This window comes from Narcine bancroftii, chromosome 1, assembly GCF_036971445.1.
Source record: "Narcine bancroftii isolate sNarBan1 chromosome 1, sNarBan1.hap1, whole genome shotgun sequence".
Lineage (NCBI taxonomy): Eukaryota > Metazoa > Chordata > Chondrichthyes > Torpediniformes > Narcinidae > Narcine > Narcine bancroftii.
Window position 1 is genome coordinate 28,940,632 of NC_091469.1, and position 16,578 is coordinate 28,957,209.

A 16,578-nucleotide genomic window follows, 5' to 3' on the forward strand; every position below is an offset into this window, starting at 1 on the left:
TAGAATAAAATTGTCTAAAGGCCTCATTAATTTCATATCTGTCACATTCATATCTGTTTTTATCACATTCATCATTCTTGAGACCTGTTCTGCTTTTAACTGCCAAGAAAATACTTTATGGGCTCTGTCCCTAATTTATAATACTTCTGTTTAGATTTTCTTATCACTTTTTTCCATTTTATATATTTGTAATGTATTATATTCAAGTTTTTTATTAACAAGTCATCTGTTTTTCATCAGAATTCCTCTTTTGGAGGTCTTTTTCTAAATTGGTTATTTCTTTTTCCAATGTTTCCACCACTTCTATATTATTTTTATTCTTAGAAGTATAACTTATAATTTGTCCTCTGAAATATGCTTTCAAAGCATTCCATATAATAAATTTATTAGTAGTTGAATTACAGTTGGTCTCACAAAATAATTGAATTTGTCTTCTAATAAAATTGCGTAAGGTTGATCTTCTCAGCAATGATGAATTGTAATGCCTTTGATAGACCATTTTTAAAAAAAAATAAAATCTGGCATCATGAATGTCAATATCAAAGGTGAGCGATCTAAACTGATCTAAATTTTTTTTATGATATATTTTTATTCTGTAATATTATTGTTTAATATCTCTGTATTAATTCATTACTTACTATGTATTTTTTATATCTCTTTGAACTGTATGTGTATATAAATTATAATAATAATAAAAAGATTGAAAAAAAAAGAAAGGTGAGCGATCTGATAAAATTCTTACTTTTTATGCAGGATCTTTTATACTAACTTGCAATTGAGCTGAGACTAAAAATAAATCTATCCTAGTGTAAGAATCATGTCTATTTGAATAAAAAGAATAACCTCTTTCTCTTGAATGAATTCTTCTCAAAGTATCCACTAAGTTCAGCTTTCTCAGTAGAACCAAAGTGGCTTTTGCTGTTTTTGTCCTCTTTACTGGTCTTGTTGACATACCTAAAACTGGATCTAGACAAAAATTAAAATCTCCCCCTACTAAAATATTTTCATAGGGATTTGCTAAGTTAAGAAATGTTTCTTCAATAAATCTCTCATTGTCAGTATTTGGTGCATATATATATATTTATAAGGGTCCAGGATTTCCAGACTCTTTTGTATAGTCTTCCAAAGGCGCTATTTGCCTTGGCGAGTCTGTTGTCTATCTCTTTGTCGATCCTTGCATCAGATGAAATGGTGCAGCCGAGGTAGGTAAACTGGTTGACTGTTTTGAGTTCTGTATGCCCGATGGAGATGTGGGGGGGGATGGTAGTCATGGTGGGGAGCTGGCTGATGGAGGACCTCAGTTTTCTTCAGGCTGACTTCCAGGCCACACATTTTGGCAGTTTCCGCAAAACAGGACGTCATGCGCTGGAGAGCTGCTCTGAATGGGCAACTAAAGCGGCATTGTCTGCAAAGAGTAGTTCACAGACAAATTGCTCTTGTGTCTTGGTGTGAGCTTGCAGGCGCCTCAGATTGAAGAGACTGCCATCCATGCGGTACCGGAGTCTGGAAAAACAACCACCTGAAGAAACACAGAAAGAACAGCGTGTATAGAGCCGTTGAGATACCCACGCTCCTGTTTGGCTCCGAATCATAGGTCCTCTACCGGCATCACCTACGGCTCCTAGAACGCTTCCATCAGCGCTGTCTCTGCTCCATCCTCAACATTCATTGGAATGACTTAATCACCAACATCGAAGTACTCGAGCTGGCAGAGTCCGCAAGCATCGAATCCACGCTGCTGAAGATCCAACTGCCCTGGGTGGGTCACGTCTCCAGAATGGAGGACCATCACCTTCCCAAGATCGTGTTATATGGCGAGCTCTCCACTGGCCAACGAGACAGAGGTGCACCAAAGAAGAGGTACAAGGACTGCTTAAAGAAATCTCTTGGTGCCTGCCACATTGACCACCGCCAGTGAGCTGATATCGCCTCCAACTGTGCTTCTTGGCGCCTCACAGTTCGGCGGGCAGTAACCTCCTTTGAAGAAGACCGCAGAGCCCACCTCACTGACAAAAGATAAAGGAGGAAAAATCCAACACCCAACCCCAACCAACCAATTTTCCCTTGCAACCGTGTCTGCCTGTCCCGCATCGGACTTGTCAGTCACCAATGAGCCTGCAGCAGACGTGGACATATCCCTCCATAAATCTTCATTCGCGAAGACAAGCCAAAGAAAGAAGAAGGGTCCAGGATGCACTATTACATACCTACCTGTAGGATCTGTTACTATATTTTGTACTCTTAACTGGAAAATTTTTATGCATCAAAACTGCCACTCCTTTTGCTTTTAAATTAAATGAAGAGGCAAAAACCTGCCCCACCTAATTTATTTTTAACCTTTGATGTTCTTTTTAAATGAAATGGGTATTGTGCAGGAAAGCCAAGTCCATTCCTTTTTTTTAAAATATGTGACAATACTGTCTTTTCACTGTTCCATTTAACCCATTAACATTAAAACTTATGAATTTCATTGCATTATTCATCTCTACGGAGGTAGTTCACCACATCCACATTTCCCCTTCACCCCACCCCACATATCTCCTCCAATAAATTGCTCAAATTTCATCCTTCATGGTCGAGCAAACACTTTCCAGCAGTCCAAACAGAAAAGAAGAAAAAGAGAAAAAAGTAACATTAATATAGTATATATAACACACAAAATTGTACAAACTGCAAGAATCCCCCCATTAGTACAGGTTATATTATACACAACATTACTCTTCCTTTTCCCCCCCCCTCCATTTTACAGGTTATGGCTTGTGCCACAGAAACACACATGACTCGATAGTAGTCAGTTACCTATTACTCCCAACCTCCATGGATGATCATATATTTGTTAATCATTCTTTCACATAGAAAAAAATATTTTAATCAATCGAAAGAAACAACATTGTGTTAATCACTTTGCCGTTTAACAATGGCCAGTGTTTCCACGAACTCTTCTGCCCAATCACTATCTGTAAAACATTTTCCAACACCCGGCAAAAAAAGCTTCAAAGTAGCTAGATGACGCAGTATAAATTTGTATCCTTTTTTTTTCCAAAGAGTGTTTTTAACTGTATTAAACTCTTCCCTTCACTTCAATAATTCTGCACTTATATCTGGGTAAAACAAGACTCTTGATCCTTGATAATCAAGCAGACCATTTCATGCTTTTGCTCCTGCTGGTGCTGCAGTTAGCATCTTCTCTCTGTCTTGTTATCTCAGACATTTAATCAGTATGGAACATGGATTTTGGCCTGGCAATGGTGGTGGTCTAAGCACCCTCTCAATTTTGATAGGTTTCACAAACTTTTCCACACCCAAAACTTCTAATATCCAATCTTGAAGAAAATGAATCAGATTCTTGGCCCTCAACTCCCTCCTTGAGGCCAACAATCTTAATATTATTTCTTCTACTAAAGTTTTCTAATATATCCACTTTATCTCAAAAATTTTTTTCTTTTCTTACTTAGTCCATGCAAGTGTTTCATTTTCCACTTGTCCCATTCTATCCTGTACATCTTCCACATTTTTTACTTTTTTCATCCATATTGTCCACTTGCATCTTATTCACAATAGCAAAATATTTTTTACTGTTTTTTTTTAACAAGTCTGCTTTAGAATATTCAATTTCTTCTTGTTTCTTAGGTTTTTTTTTCCTTTACCTTTCATAGAAACCTTGGCTTTTTCTTGTATAATTTCTTGCTCTTCTTCATCCTCATCACTGTCACTTTCCTCCCCGATTTCTTGCTGGAGAGGACTGTATCTGCTGCCAGCAGTGAAGCCTGTAGTTCCTTCAGCTGTCTCTTGAGCCTCTTTCGATTCGCGTATGCGTGGTTTTTTGTGCATGGACGATGAGTCTTCTTGGATGCCATCTCATCAATCCAGTGGCAGAGAAGTGGCTGCAGATGTCCCCATGGGCATGCGGCTTACCCAGAGGGTGGTTTGCACGCCAGTCCTAGGCTTTGTTTGAGGCCTCTGATCACGATCTTCTTGCTCCAGTCGTTGGGCTCCAGGTAAAAGTTTGTTTATTTTTGGCAACATATTTAAATAATTACCATTTGAAATTTCAAACAGCTGGTCTGTTTGATGGTCTTGGATCTGCAGATGAAGAGTAACAAGTCAATCATTTTCTTTGGACTTTTTTTACTATTAACACTTTAAAAATTCTCATCCTTGTTTTCAAATTCCAGTTTATTTCTGTAACCTGCCTTGGCTCCAAGCTCTTTAGTTCCCTCCCAAAAGTGCTTTACCTTTCCGCTGCTCTCCTGCAGATGTTCGTTTAAAATTTTGCTTCTTTAATATGTCTAGATGTGCCTCCATGGCATCTACCATCTCCATGGCATCTTCTCTTCTACCACCACCTCCCTCTGTCTATTGTTTGATAATACTTTTGACAAATGTCTTGGATTTTGAATTGCTAACAGTCCTAAATTCCTCTTTCAAATTTAAAAATGAATTTTTAAATTCATTTTTCACTTATAATTTTGACACCTACTTTCGATGTTCACTGTCAGTTTATTGTCATGTACTATACGTAAGTTTGTATCTATTCACCAAAATTCCTAATTGCTGAAGATGAACAGGTACTTCATTAACATAAAAAGATTATAACAGTCTTCATAAATTGAATTAAAAAGTGATTGATAGCTGTTGGAGGTGCCTGATATCAGGCTTCTGTACCCTCTTCCTGAAGGGAGCAGCAAGACAAGGTTGTGATCAGGGTGATGAAGATCCTTTATGATATTGGCAGTGCCTCGCTTGGATGCTTTTAATAGAAGGGAGGCCAGTGCCCATACTGGTTTGACTAATTTCTGCAGCCTCTTGCATTCCTGGGCACTCAAGTTTCCAAACCAGGCTGTTGCACAACCAGTCAGTATACTTTGCACCGTACACCTGTAGAAGTTTGACAGATTATTCAACGACACACAATCTCTTCATTCTTAGAAAGTAGAGGTGTTGGTGTGCCTTCATGGTTGCCACTATGAGCTTGCTCCAAGAAAGGTCCTCTGATATGTGGACTCACAGGGACTTGAAGATATGAATCTTCTCTTCTACCACCACCTCCTTCTCTCTACCCTTCTGAAATTCCTCAATGAGCTCCTTGGTCTTGCTGATGTTCAAAGCAGATTGTTGTTCTAGCATCATACCAGATTCTGAATCTACATTCTACGCTCTGACTCATGATTTTTTTGTTATTTGGAAAACAACAGTAGCTTTGTCAGTGAATTTCTAGATTGCATTGTAGCTGAACTTGGCTACGCAATCATGAGTACAGAGAGATCAAAGCAGGGGACTCATCCAAATAACAAGAGACTTTGGCTGGGAATCCCCAGTACCTTTACAGGAAGCGGCTGGTCATATCATGTGGTTTGCAGTGGGGTTGTGTTACAGAATATAGATATGTTTTTGGGAGATAAATTGGGGCAGGGATTTTAGTGTAAGTCACAAACAAACACTTCAAAACAGATCTCATCAAAAATACTGGAGCTCTACTAATGCTAGACATATCGGCCCCAGAACCTTTGCAGAAGCTTTGGAGAGTGTCCAAGAGACTTCACTAATGGATTGTTGTTTACAAAAAGGCATCAGATGAAAGAGCTTGTCGGAGCCGCAGATTGTCATGTGGTTTTGCAAACAGAGTGAGTCAAACAGCCTTTCTCTCAGAGAGAGAGAGAGAGAGAGACAGAGATCAGATCTACAGTTTTACAGTCAGCAGTAGCAACTGGAACTGGAACAGGAGAAGCTGGCAAGCTTGTGGAAACCCCATTTGGAAGATGGGTTGTGAGGTCTTAGTTCAGCCTGGTCAAAGTCCTTGTGGTTCATGCAAGAGGAGAGGACTGGATGTCTAATGTTTCACTTGGAATAAGAGAAACAAAAAGGAAATCTGTGGTGTCCTGAAAGAAAGAGGTTATCATCTGGAGAACCCTGAGGGGGCAAGTTTCTTTGGCAAGACATTGAGGTGGCTGATTTTAAAAAAAGGGAATCAGTTGTGGGTGTCAACATTCAACGAATCTCTCTCTGAAAACCGACAAGAACCTTCCTGAGCGGTAACCATTTACCTTTCAAGCACCAAAGCCTGGTGAACTTTATAAATGTTAAATTTTGTGCACAGTATAAGAATTGCCTGGAACCAGTGAACTTGGAGGAATGAGAAGTGAGATTGGACTGTGAATCAAAGAACTTTTCTGAACTTAAACACACATTACATACATGTGTGCTTAGAATTAGAAGGGGGTTAAGTTAGGTTAGATAAGTCAATAGTGATAAGTTAAAGTGTGATTCTGTTTTCATGTTTAAAGATGATTAAAAGCAACCTTTGTTTAAGTAACTATTTAAGTACGAGGCAGCTGGGGCATTGATGCAGCTTTCGGGAGGTGTGGCTACGATACCATGATGCCATAATATGTGCTGAGCAGTGGCTGACTTCGTTACCCGTAATCCCCTACACAGCTGGAACTGCCCTGCATTTCCCAGAATGGTTCCGGCTACGTGAAGGATTATGGGTAGGATAGATGGCCATTGCTCTGCTATGTATTGAGCCACTGGTGCTGACGACCGGCCCGGTGAGGTGCTGGAGACTGGAGCAGCTGGTGGGGCAATCACAGCTGGCCCTGTCTTCCCCGACAGTCCAGCCCCCTCTGCCCTGATAGCTCCTGCAGGCCACCCCTTCCCTGAGGGGGTCATGGAGGGAGAAGAGCGAGTGAGTGGGAGAGAGAGAAGTGAAAAGGGTCTTGGGCTAACGGTGTCATTGCGGTGGCAGCCGCTTGCAGCATCGTTACATTCATGCTGGGAGGCGGAGTGCAGTGCTCTGCCACTGACTCTGCCCTGCAAAAGGGATTCGAGTCAGCGCCTTGGAGTCGGCCAGGGTGCGTTCATGCAGACAAGTTACCTGAGGTAAAGGCGGAGAATCTCACCTTTACACTCCATTTTTTTGACTTTATGAAAGGGCTTACAGTTTACGACTGGAACACTTCATCGAGATGAGGAGGGAACTGGTCTAATGAGGACAGGGTGGGAGGGGTTGGACAGCTGCGAGGGAAAGGTGAAGGTAGTTTATTGGTGAATGTCAGTCAGAGGGAAAGAGAAGCAAGAGAAATATAGGAATTATGTGGAGGAGGATGAGTCATACAGGGTTGTGTTGGTGATAAATTGAAAAGAAAATTGCCAGTGCTGGGAGCTGAGAGAAGGTGACAAGTGTGATATAATGAGAAACCAGTTGGAATAGAAGGGATGGGGTGGGAAGAGGGACTGATACACTGGAGGGAATTGGGGTGGAAGAGGATGGAATCAAGAAGGATACGAAAACAGGTGGGAGCTGGGCTAGGGTGGGTGGGAAAGGGGAAAAATGGTGAAGGGAAGAAAACCAGAAGTAGCTTAAGAGGAGGGAGGGGACCCCTTAACTAAAATTGGAAAATCTGGTATTCGTGCCATTGGATCCAAACTGCCCAGGCAGAATATGAGGTGTTGCTCCTGTAGTTGATGTTGAGTCTCACTCTGGCAGCAGAGGAGGCTAAGAATGGATGCATTGGTATGGGAAAAGGAATTAAAAAGGCACATAACTGGAGCTCAGGATGGCCATTGTGAACAAAGCAAAGGTGTCAGCAAAACATCCTCATCAGGAGGCCATGTTGGGAGCACCAAATGCAGCAGTTGAGTTTGGACTTGAATCCTTGTCTCACTTTGAATTGTTGTTTAGATTCCTGGATTGTGGTGAGGGCGGAGATGTCAGAACAAGTGTTGCACCTCTTGCAGTTGCTGGGGAAAGTTCCAGGGCTCATGGAGAGATGGGTGAGGAGAGATGAGTGGACAAGGGTGTCACGGAGGGAACAATTTATTGGAAGGCAGAAAGGGATGAGGAGGGGCAGATGTGGCTGGCGGTGGTGTCCAGTTACAGCAGGCTGAAATGAGAGATGATGTGCTGAATGTGGAGGCTGTTGGTAGTGTCGGGGTAGCAACAACTTGTCCGTCCCGTACGTTCATTCTCCACTGCCAGAGTGAGGTCGGACATAAGCCAACATTCTCTATTCTGCTTGCCAAGTCTACAGCCCAATCAATGGTGAGAACATAGAATTTTCCATTCTCAGGTAGAGTCTTCTCTCCTTTCTTCCATGTACTTCTGTTCTTCCCCTTTTTCTCCTTTGTATCATTTTTGTCCCCTTTCCCAACCACCCATTTTTATCCTTCTTCCCCTTCCATCCCCATTTTTCCACCACTGGATTCTTCCCTGCCTCCTGCCTCCTTTTGGTTCCATTCAGCCTCTCATTATACTACCATTGTCATCTTCTCTTATCTGATTCCAGCTCTGGGAGGCTTTTACTCTACTTAACCCCCCACCATATCTGACTCATCTTCCTCCACTTGATGCCTTGGTTTCTCTTACCTCTCTCTTCCTTTGTCTGGTATCTGCCAATCAAGTACTTCTGACCATCATCTTTCAGCACCCATGTCCCAGCTTCGAATCAGGTGCTGTCTGTAAGGAGTTTGTGCGTTCTCCCTGTGTGGTGGATTCCCGGTGCTCAGGTTTCCTCCCACTCTTCAAAAAGAATGTGTGGGAGTTGTAGGTTAATTGGGGTATTTGGACAGCATGGGCTCGTGGGCCAAAATGATCTGTTATGTGCTGTATGTCTAAATTAAAATTAAAATTAGATAAATTACCACTAGCCCCTGTCTAAACCAACCCCCCCCCCCCATCCTGTCCTCATTGCATATCGTGATGAAGGGTTCCAGCCCGAAACATTAACAACTCTGTTTCTCCCACTGATGTTGCCTGACTCACTGAGTGCTCCTGTGGTTTGTGTTAAGCTCCAGTTTTATTCCAAATTTTCAGACCACTTCTAAGATTGTGCCAATTTGCCTTGTCCTGATGAGAAAAGGGTGACATAATTACCTTCAACAGTCGGGTCTGAGAGATGTAATTTGATGCTGAGAAAATGCAGCACACCCAACTGATTAAATTTTTCTGAGCAAGACGATATTTGTTGTTCCTGAATACCCAATAATTTTTACATCACGCACCATTGTAAGTACAGCGTATATTAAAACCATTTTCAGACTAATTTCTGAGAGCTTTAATTGTCCTTTTATAGATAAACAAGCCATTATTGTACTTGCATTATTTCTGAATTTCATCTGCTGGGCCCGAACCAAGGCATTCGTTATGTACCTAACGGTGCACTGGGATTGTTTCAAACAAGCTGTGTTTTAAAATGCAGTAACATAGTACTCAGTCCATTCACACTGAAATAACCTTGGCATCAACTGTAACCAAAGTTTAATGCCATGTAATAGTTTTAATTCAAAGTACACAAGCAATTTATAACGAGTTCTTTTTGTCCCCTACTAGGAAACTTGCAGGTCGCACGCTTTTCATTACTGGAGCCAGTCGTGGCATCGGTAAAGCGATTGCCCTGAAGGCAGCAAAAGATGGTGCTAATATTGTGATTGCCGCTAAAACTGCAGAAGTGCACCCCAAGTTACCAGGCACCATATATTCAGCAGCAAAGGAAAGTAAGTATTTGTTTTACTTAAAATATAAGAGCCAATCAATTGTACTTGAACTTAAAATTTCATCAGTGAGAGCTTGGCTAGACTGCTATGGCTAATTCTGGGCCTTTAAGGAAAAATGTGGAGGCCTTAAAGAGAAGAGCATGTTTTTATTGGTTGTGCTCCAGATGAATGATTTTATGAGTGTTGTGGCTTTCTGCTTACTGTAAATAAGGCCAGGTTTGCACAGTTTTCTGGGACCTTCCACACTGTTTATTCATTGTTTTACGGTCCGCTTGTGAGGTTCTGCATCACCCATTACACACGCATCACCTAGGCTGCCAGCCTCACTCTGGTTTCAGTGTCCCAATGTTTCAACGTAAAAGTCCCCGGGCACACTTCTAGTGGTTTCAAAACAAAAGACCTGCTAATAACAGCATTAAACAGGACATCTCCCTTCAACAACAAAAATGTCATGGTACAATCTTGTGCAGAACAAACCCTTTTTTTTCCAATAGGTAAGTGTAACAAATCACATAGTATGTAGTATACAAGTCACAATGCAGGTCACATAACAGCCTTTTTTTTCATAGGGTAGTGTTCTTTGTACACCCTTTCAGTCATTTATAAGTCAAGGACTTGCCTTGGCTTAATGGCACGAACATACCTTGTGCGGAAATACAGCCCAGAGTGATCTGGTTTGCACACTGAATCAGGGTGAAGTTGCTGTTCGCCTTGTCCAGTGATCAGGTCATCACCTAGTCCAGTGATTAGGTTGTTCTTGCTGATCTCAGGTTGCTGTAGGTCAGGTGTGGGCTTATCAACTCGGATGTCGAGAAGGTGCTGTTGGTTGCGCCTGAAGGTCTGTCCATCACTGGTTTTGATGTGGTAGCTTCGTGGAGTTTCTGTGATTTGGATGACTGTTGCTGGTTTCCACGTATCATCTTCCTGCTGGAAGCGGATGTATGCTCTGGTGTGTAGTGTTGACAGCAGCCGAGGAGACTTATCATACTGCTGTTTCTGGTCTCACTGGTAGTTCTCTCTCCTTGCCTGTACTGTTCCCTGAGGGGCTACCTGAGGTTGTAACTATAGTGTTGCCGTTGGTAAGATAGAGCGCAGCCTGCGGTTCATCAAGATTTGGGCTGGATATTTGAGGCCATTGACCGGTGTGTTCGTATACTCCAGCAGGCTGAGGTATGGGTCTTTCTTGTCCTCTCTGGCCTTTGTGAGGATTTGTTTTGTGGTTTGGGCAGTCTTTTCAGCTAGTCCATTGCTCTGGGAATAATGCGAGCTTGAAGTGACATGCTGGAAACCCCATGACTCTCAAAACTGTTGGAATTCCCATGGGTTGTTACATGGCCCATTGTCGCTAACAATCTTTTTTGGTATGCTGTGTTTACCAAACACTGTTTTCATTTTGTGGATTACAGCGGCTGAGGTGATGCAGTGCAGGTGTTCAATATCAAAGTATCTACTGAGGTAGTCACATATGATGATGTAGTTCTCAGAGATCCAGGTGAATAGATCTGTTGCTACATCCTGCCATGGGTTCTCTGGAATCGCCGGTGAGAGTATGGGTTCCTTGGTGTTGGCGTTGCAATATGTTTGGCATATGTCACACTTGATTACTGTTTCCTCTCTCAGTTGATTCATGCCTGGCGAAAACATTATGTCCCTTGCCCTGTGTTTGCTTTTCTCCACTCCGAAATGTCCTGTGTGTATGTGCTGTAGCATGTCTGTTCTGAGCTTCTGTAGAATAATGATCCTCACCCTTTAGAAGGATTCCATTGGTCTCTGTGATCTTGACGTGGTGGTTCCAGTATTTGCTGATTTGTGGGTGACACCTTTTCCTCGTCTCTGGGGAAAGGGAAATTAAAAAAGTCACTATAAATGCTGGCTGGTTGGAGACGGATGAGATGGAGATCGGTTGTTCCTCCAATTTGCAGATGGCCTCAATTTGGTAGTACATGAGACCATGGACAGACATGTTGGAGTTGCAATGGTGTATGGAATTAAAATGGTTGTCCACTGCTGTTGCAGTGGAAAGAGGAAAGATGCTCAGTGAAGTGATCTCCCAGTCTCCCCATTGTAGAGGAGGCCACACCGAATGTCCTGCTTGAGGGTGGACAGCTACTCGTTCTGGGCTGTGGCTGCCTTGATGTCACTTAGCCGGTCTGTACGCACAGGAGCTGCACTGACGACGGTGTGTACCTGGGTCTCCATAGCCTCAGATAGTGAACTGTCCTCGTCATCCATGGATTTTCTTGACAGTGTGTCGGCTACCGGGATCTCTTTGCCTGGTCTATGGATGAGTATTATGCTGGATTTCTGCAGTGCGAGTGTCATGTGCTGTAGACGTGGTGGTGCGAGGGCTAGTGGCTTGCAGAGTATTGTCTCTAATGGCCTGTAGTCTGATTCCACAGTTACTTATTGCCCGCAGGTGCATTCGTGGAATCTCTTACACCCGTATAGGACAATTTGGGTGTAATTTTGCTCCGTGTTATTAAGCAGCTTTGATGCCTGTGCAACTGGTCTACCTTCCTCCATTATGGCTGCTCCCTGGCCATTTTTCGACGTGTCCACTTGGGAGTTTCACTTACTTTTTAGGATTGAAATAAGCTTGCACTGGCTCCGGTTCCACTGCGAAACGCTTTCTCATGGGTTGAGTCCCATTTGATCTCTGTGTCTCATCTCAGCAGGTGTCTTAGCGGTACACTCACCTCGGCCAAGTTGGGAGCGAATCTGGCGAGGTAATTCATCATGCTGAGGGTCATCTCCAGCTCTGCCTTGTCATGTTCCTGACAGCTTTCACTAGCCATTGGCTGTAAGCCTATGTCCGAAGTAGCTCACTTCAGACACAGATGCGACATTTGTTTGGGTTTAGCCACACCCCTCTCTCTCTGGTCCGGCCGAGCATGGCTCTGAGGTTATGGTCATTCTCCTCTCTTGTCTTTCTGAACACGATGATGCCGTCCACAATGCCAGACACTCCATTGAGGTCCTCGTATGTTTCATCTACCATCCTCTGGAACTCGACCTGGGCAGATGTAATGCCGAAGGGCAGTCTGATAAAACGTCATCTGCCATAGATGGAGTTGAATGTAGTGAGCAGGGATGATTCCTCACTGAGTTTGATAGCCCAATAGCCCAATCTTACATCTAAGACACTGAAGTATCCAGTTTGGATGTTACATCCTTAAGTGTGGGTAGGGGATAGTATGGCCATAGTATTGCTTTCTTCAAAGGCCGTAGCTTGTGTGTTTTTGGCTTCTCACACATTACCAGGACATTAACCCACTGGGTAGGCTCAGTCACTTTACAAATTATGCCGTCCCTTTCCATGTTGTCTAACTCCGTTCTTAAGCATTCTGTTAGGGAAAATGGTACCCTCCGTGGTGGGCAAACCACTGGTGCTACGCTTGGGTCTACCCTGAAACTGCACTCACCCTGGAATTCACCGATGTCTTTGAAAACATCTGCATACACACTCAGTACGTTGCACTCTTCCTCACTGGTGTTTGTGACCGCATATACCACCTTGATAAGTCCCAGGGCTTTACATGCTCTATAGCTAGGATGGGTGGGCCGTTGCAGTCTAATATGTAGAACTTCTGGGTGGTTGAGTTACTCTTGTATCTTCCTACCAGGTTTCAGTCGCCGTTCACCTTCAGTGGATGCCCCCCATAGTCAAGTAGCTTATGCTTGTCAGTCATTAATGTGTGCTGGGAATGAGCTGTAAAAGTCTTTTGCAGATATCACACTCATTTGTTCTCCAGTATCCAATTTGAATGTCATTTATTTATTCTGTAATCCCAGACCTGTGCCTGCATGCGCACTATCCTCACCTTCCTTCTCTGATGTAACAGTGTCCAGAAACAGCTCTGAGTCAAAATCTTCATTCCCCTTTTCGACAGTGTGTATATCTATGTGTCCTTTTCTGCTTGGAGTATGGGACTTTGATTTACATGATCTTGCAAAGTGTTTGAGTTTTTGGCACTTTAAGCTCTGCCTCCCATTTACTTAGCATTCTGCTAGCTTGTTGTGGTGTCCTCCGCACGCACTACATGCTTTATTAAATGTCTTCGGGCTTTCGTTTTGCCTGCTGGCGTTTCTTGCAGTGCCTGGCTTACCTGCCTTGTGGTGTATTGCATGCACTTCACTGCTGTCACTAGCCATGGCCTTGAGCTGCACCTACGCTAGCTCGTAGGAGCGGGCAACCTCAATTGCCTTATCTAGCTGACTGTCATCAACATTCATGTGCCGGTGGGGGGGCAGGGGGGGAGACCTCTGTTCTGGCGATTATCCCTCCCGGAGGAGGGTTACAAAGTTCACCTCGCATGCGCCTCCTGCACTTTCAAGTGACCTCCTGACAGTCATATATGGGAATACATAAAATGCGGCTTTACATCGGGGGATTTTGGCCACCTGAAAGTGCCTATAGGCTGCCAGCCTCACCCTGGTTTCAGTGTCCCAATGTTTCAACATAAAAGCCCCCAGGCACACTTCTGGTGGTTTCAAAATAAAAGATCAACTAATAGCAGCATTAAACGTCATGAGGAGTTGTCAGAAAATTTAGGATGGATGATTCTCCTTGGAACAGAGAGACCCCATTATTCATTTTGGGAGTCGGTTGAAAAGTTTAGCTCCTCACAAATGTTCAATCTACATTTGAATATAGATAGGCTGAAAATAGCCCAATGAATCAAGTTAAAGTCAGGAGAAGAATTGAAATGAATTGTTTGTTGTCACTTGGGCTGAAGTGCATTAACCAGTTTTGTTGGTTTACTCTGCAGGCCCATAATCTATTACAGCAGTAATAACAAACAAAAATAAACAGGTAATGGGTGGATACTGGTGGGAGGGTAGAAGAGAAAAAAGCTGAGAGGTGAATGGGAGAGGGTAGAGGGTGAATAAGGTAAGGTTTCTGATAGGAGAAGGAAGGTGGAGAGCTGGAGGAAAAGAGCCAGAGGGGTAGGAAAAGAGAGAGACTGGGGAGGGGGGAAAGGGAAATTGAAAAAGTCTCTATAAATGCCAGCTGGTTGGAGACGGATGAGATGGAGATCGGTTGTTCCTCCAATTTGCAGATGGCCTCAGTTTGGTAGTACAGGAGATAGACCATCCTCTGGACAGACATGTTGGTGTGGCAATGGTGTATGGAATTAAAATGGTTAGCCACTGCTGTTGCAGTGGAAAGAGGAAAGATGCTCAGTGAAGTGATCTCCCAGTCTCCCCATTGTAGAGGAGGCCACATCATATGCTGATAAAAATGATCCCTGCAGATTCACAAGTGAAGAGTTGCTTCACTTGGAAGGACTGTTTGGGGCCCTGAATAGTGGTGACTGAGGAGGTGTATTGATGCTGCATGAACTGTGAGTTTTTTCAGCATTTTTGTGTATTGCAAGAGTGCAGGGAGTGATCTTACAATAAATCAAATATTGTTAAAAGAACAAAATAGAAGGTATAGAAAAAAGTAGTTGAAAGAAATGTAGTGGCATTTTTGAACCTATGGTCGATTCCCTTAAAGAGTCTGATAACAGCAGGAGGAAAGAAATTGTCCCTGAATGGAGAGGTTGTTTTCTCAGGCACATGCATCTTCTGTGACACAGTTGATGAGGCTCTGGGAATATCTGTGCTTTACAGCCAATACCTCCTGTACCAGCATTTCCTCCATGATAACCCTTGGTACTGGTGCTCAGTCCATAACTACCTATACACCCATGATTCCGAAGATTAAATGTTCAAATTAATCTTGTACACAAAAAGGCAGTACAGGAAGTCATAGAAAGTCTGATGACATGGTGTCATGGTACCATGAGTACTTTATTTTGACAGCTTTCCCAGGACAGAAGGAGGTATAGACAGAGTTGCAAGTGACTTTGGATTGTATGATGTGCCACTGTTCACAACTTTCTGCAGTTCCCTGCAGTCTTGGGCAGAGCAAGCTGTTACCCATCTGGACAGGATTCTTTCTATTTGTGTTTCTAAAAGTTGGTATGAGCACTTGAGGACATGCACAATTTCTTCTAATGGTGATGGTGCTTTTTCTTAGTCACAACTGACATTGGGTTGGATCAGGACATTAAGGTCCCTCTCTGTGGTGAACACTGAAGCAAAGTATTCAATTAGGACCTCCTCTGCCTTCTTAAGCAGCCCTACCTTCACTCTAGTAATCCTTCTATTCTTCACGTATGCATTGACTGCCTTAAGGGTTCTTTACTCTTACTTGTCAAAACTTTCTCGTGCCCCCTTCTTGCTCACCTAATTCCTTTCTTAAGTTCCTTCCTGGCTATTAAACAATTCTCATGAGCCCTTCCTATCTTTTGTTTTCTAAACCTTGTTTCTGCTTCCTCTTAACAATCTGTCTCACCTCTTGTCAACCACTGTTCCCTTGTGGTATCATCATTTCTCTCTCTCAGTGGGAGAAACCTATCCAGAACCCCACGCAAGTGGTCCCGAAACATCTTGCACATTACTTCTGTGCCTTTCCCAAGTACATCTGTTCCCAATTTACTCTCCCCATTTCTTGCCTAATCTCATTGTAATTAACCCTTCCCCATTAAACTGTTTACCATTTTGTCCACTCTTATCCTTGTCCATACCTATGCCAAAGATCAGGGAGTTGTGGTGGTCACTATCTCTGAAATTTACCCCCCCCCGAGAAATCTGTCACCTGACCAGGTTTATTACCCAGTACTGGTCCAGTATGGCCTCTCCTCTGGTCAGTAGTTCCACATACTGTGTCAGGAATCTTAGGACACATCTGTCGAATTCTGTTCCATGTATCCCTCTTGCAGTCAGGAGTCAAGGCCTATTGGGAGTCAATAGACTACACCCAAGGCAGCGATCACTCCCTTCTTGTTTCTGGTTTTTCACCCATTCTGACTCGTGGACGATCCTTCCACAACATCCTCCCTTCCTGCAGCTGTGATGTTATTTATAGATTCAAGGTTGTGTTCTCCCTTCCCTTTCCTGAAGTCAGTGCCCTGCTCCTTTGTTTTGCTGAGGTAATGCCACCAGACTTTCTATCTCCTTCCTGTACTCTGTCCTTTTGTTGATCCAGTCTTTGATGTTGCTGTCATCTGCAAACATGCAGATAGAGTTGAAACAGTG

The 16,578-nt window shown here is 43.2% G+C and overlaps 1 protein-coding gene across 3 annotated transcripts in view; it reads left to right on the top strand.

The window, feature by feature from the left end:
• hsdl2 (hydroxysteroid dehydrogenase like 2) overlaps positions 1-16,578 on the top strand; it is a 206,458-nt gene that overhangs the window by 20,152 nt on the left and 169,728 nt on the right. For all 3 annotated transcript variants that reach the window (XM_069923120.1, XM_069923132.1, XM_069923126.1), the window contains exon 2: positions 9,329-9,492. In XM_069923120.1, the coding sequence (XP_069779221.1) occupies positions 9,329-9,492 (164 nt within the window). The remainder of the gene's footprint in view (positions 1-9,328; positions 9,493-16,578) is intronic.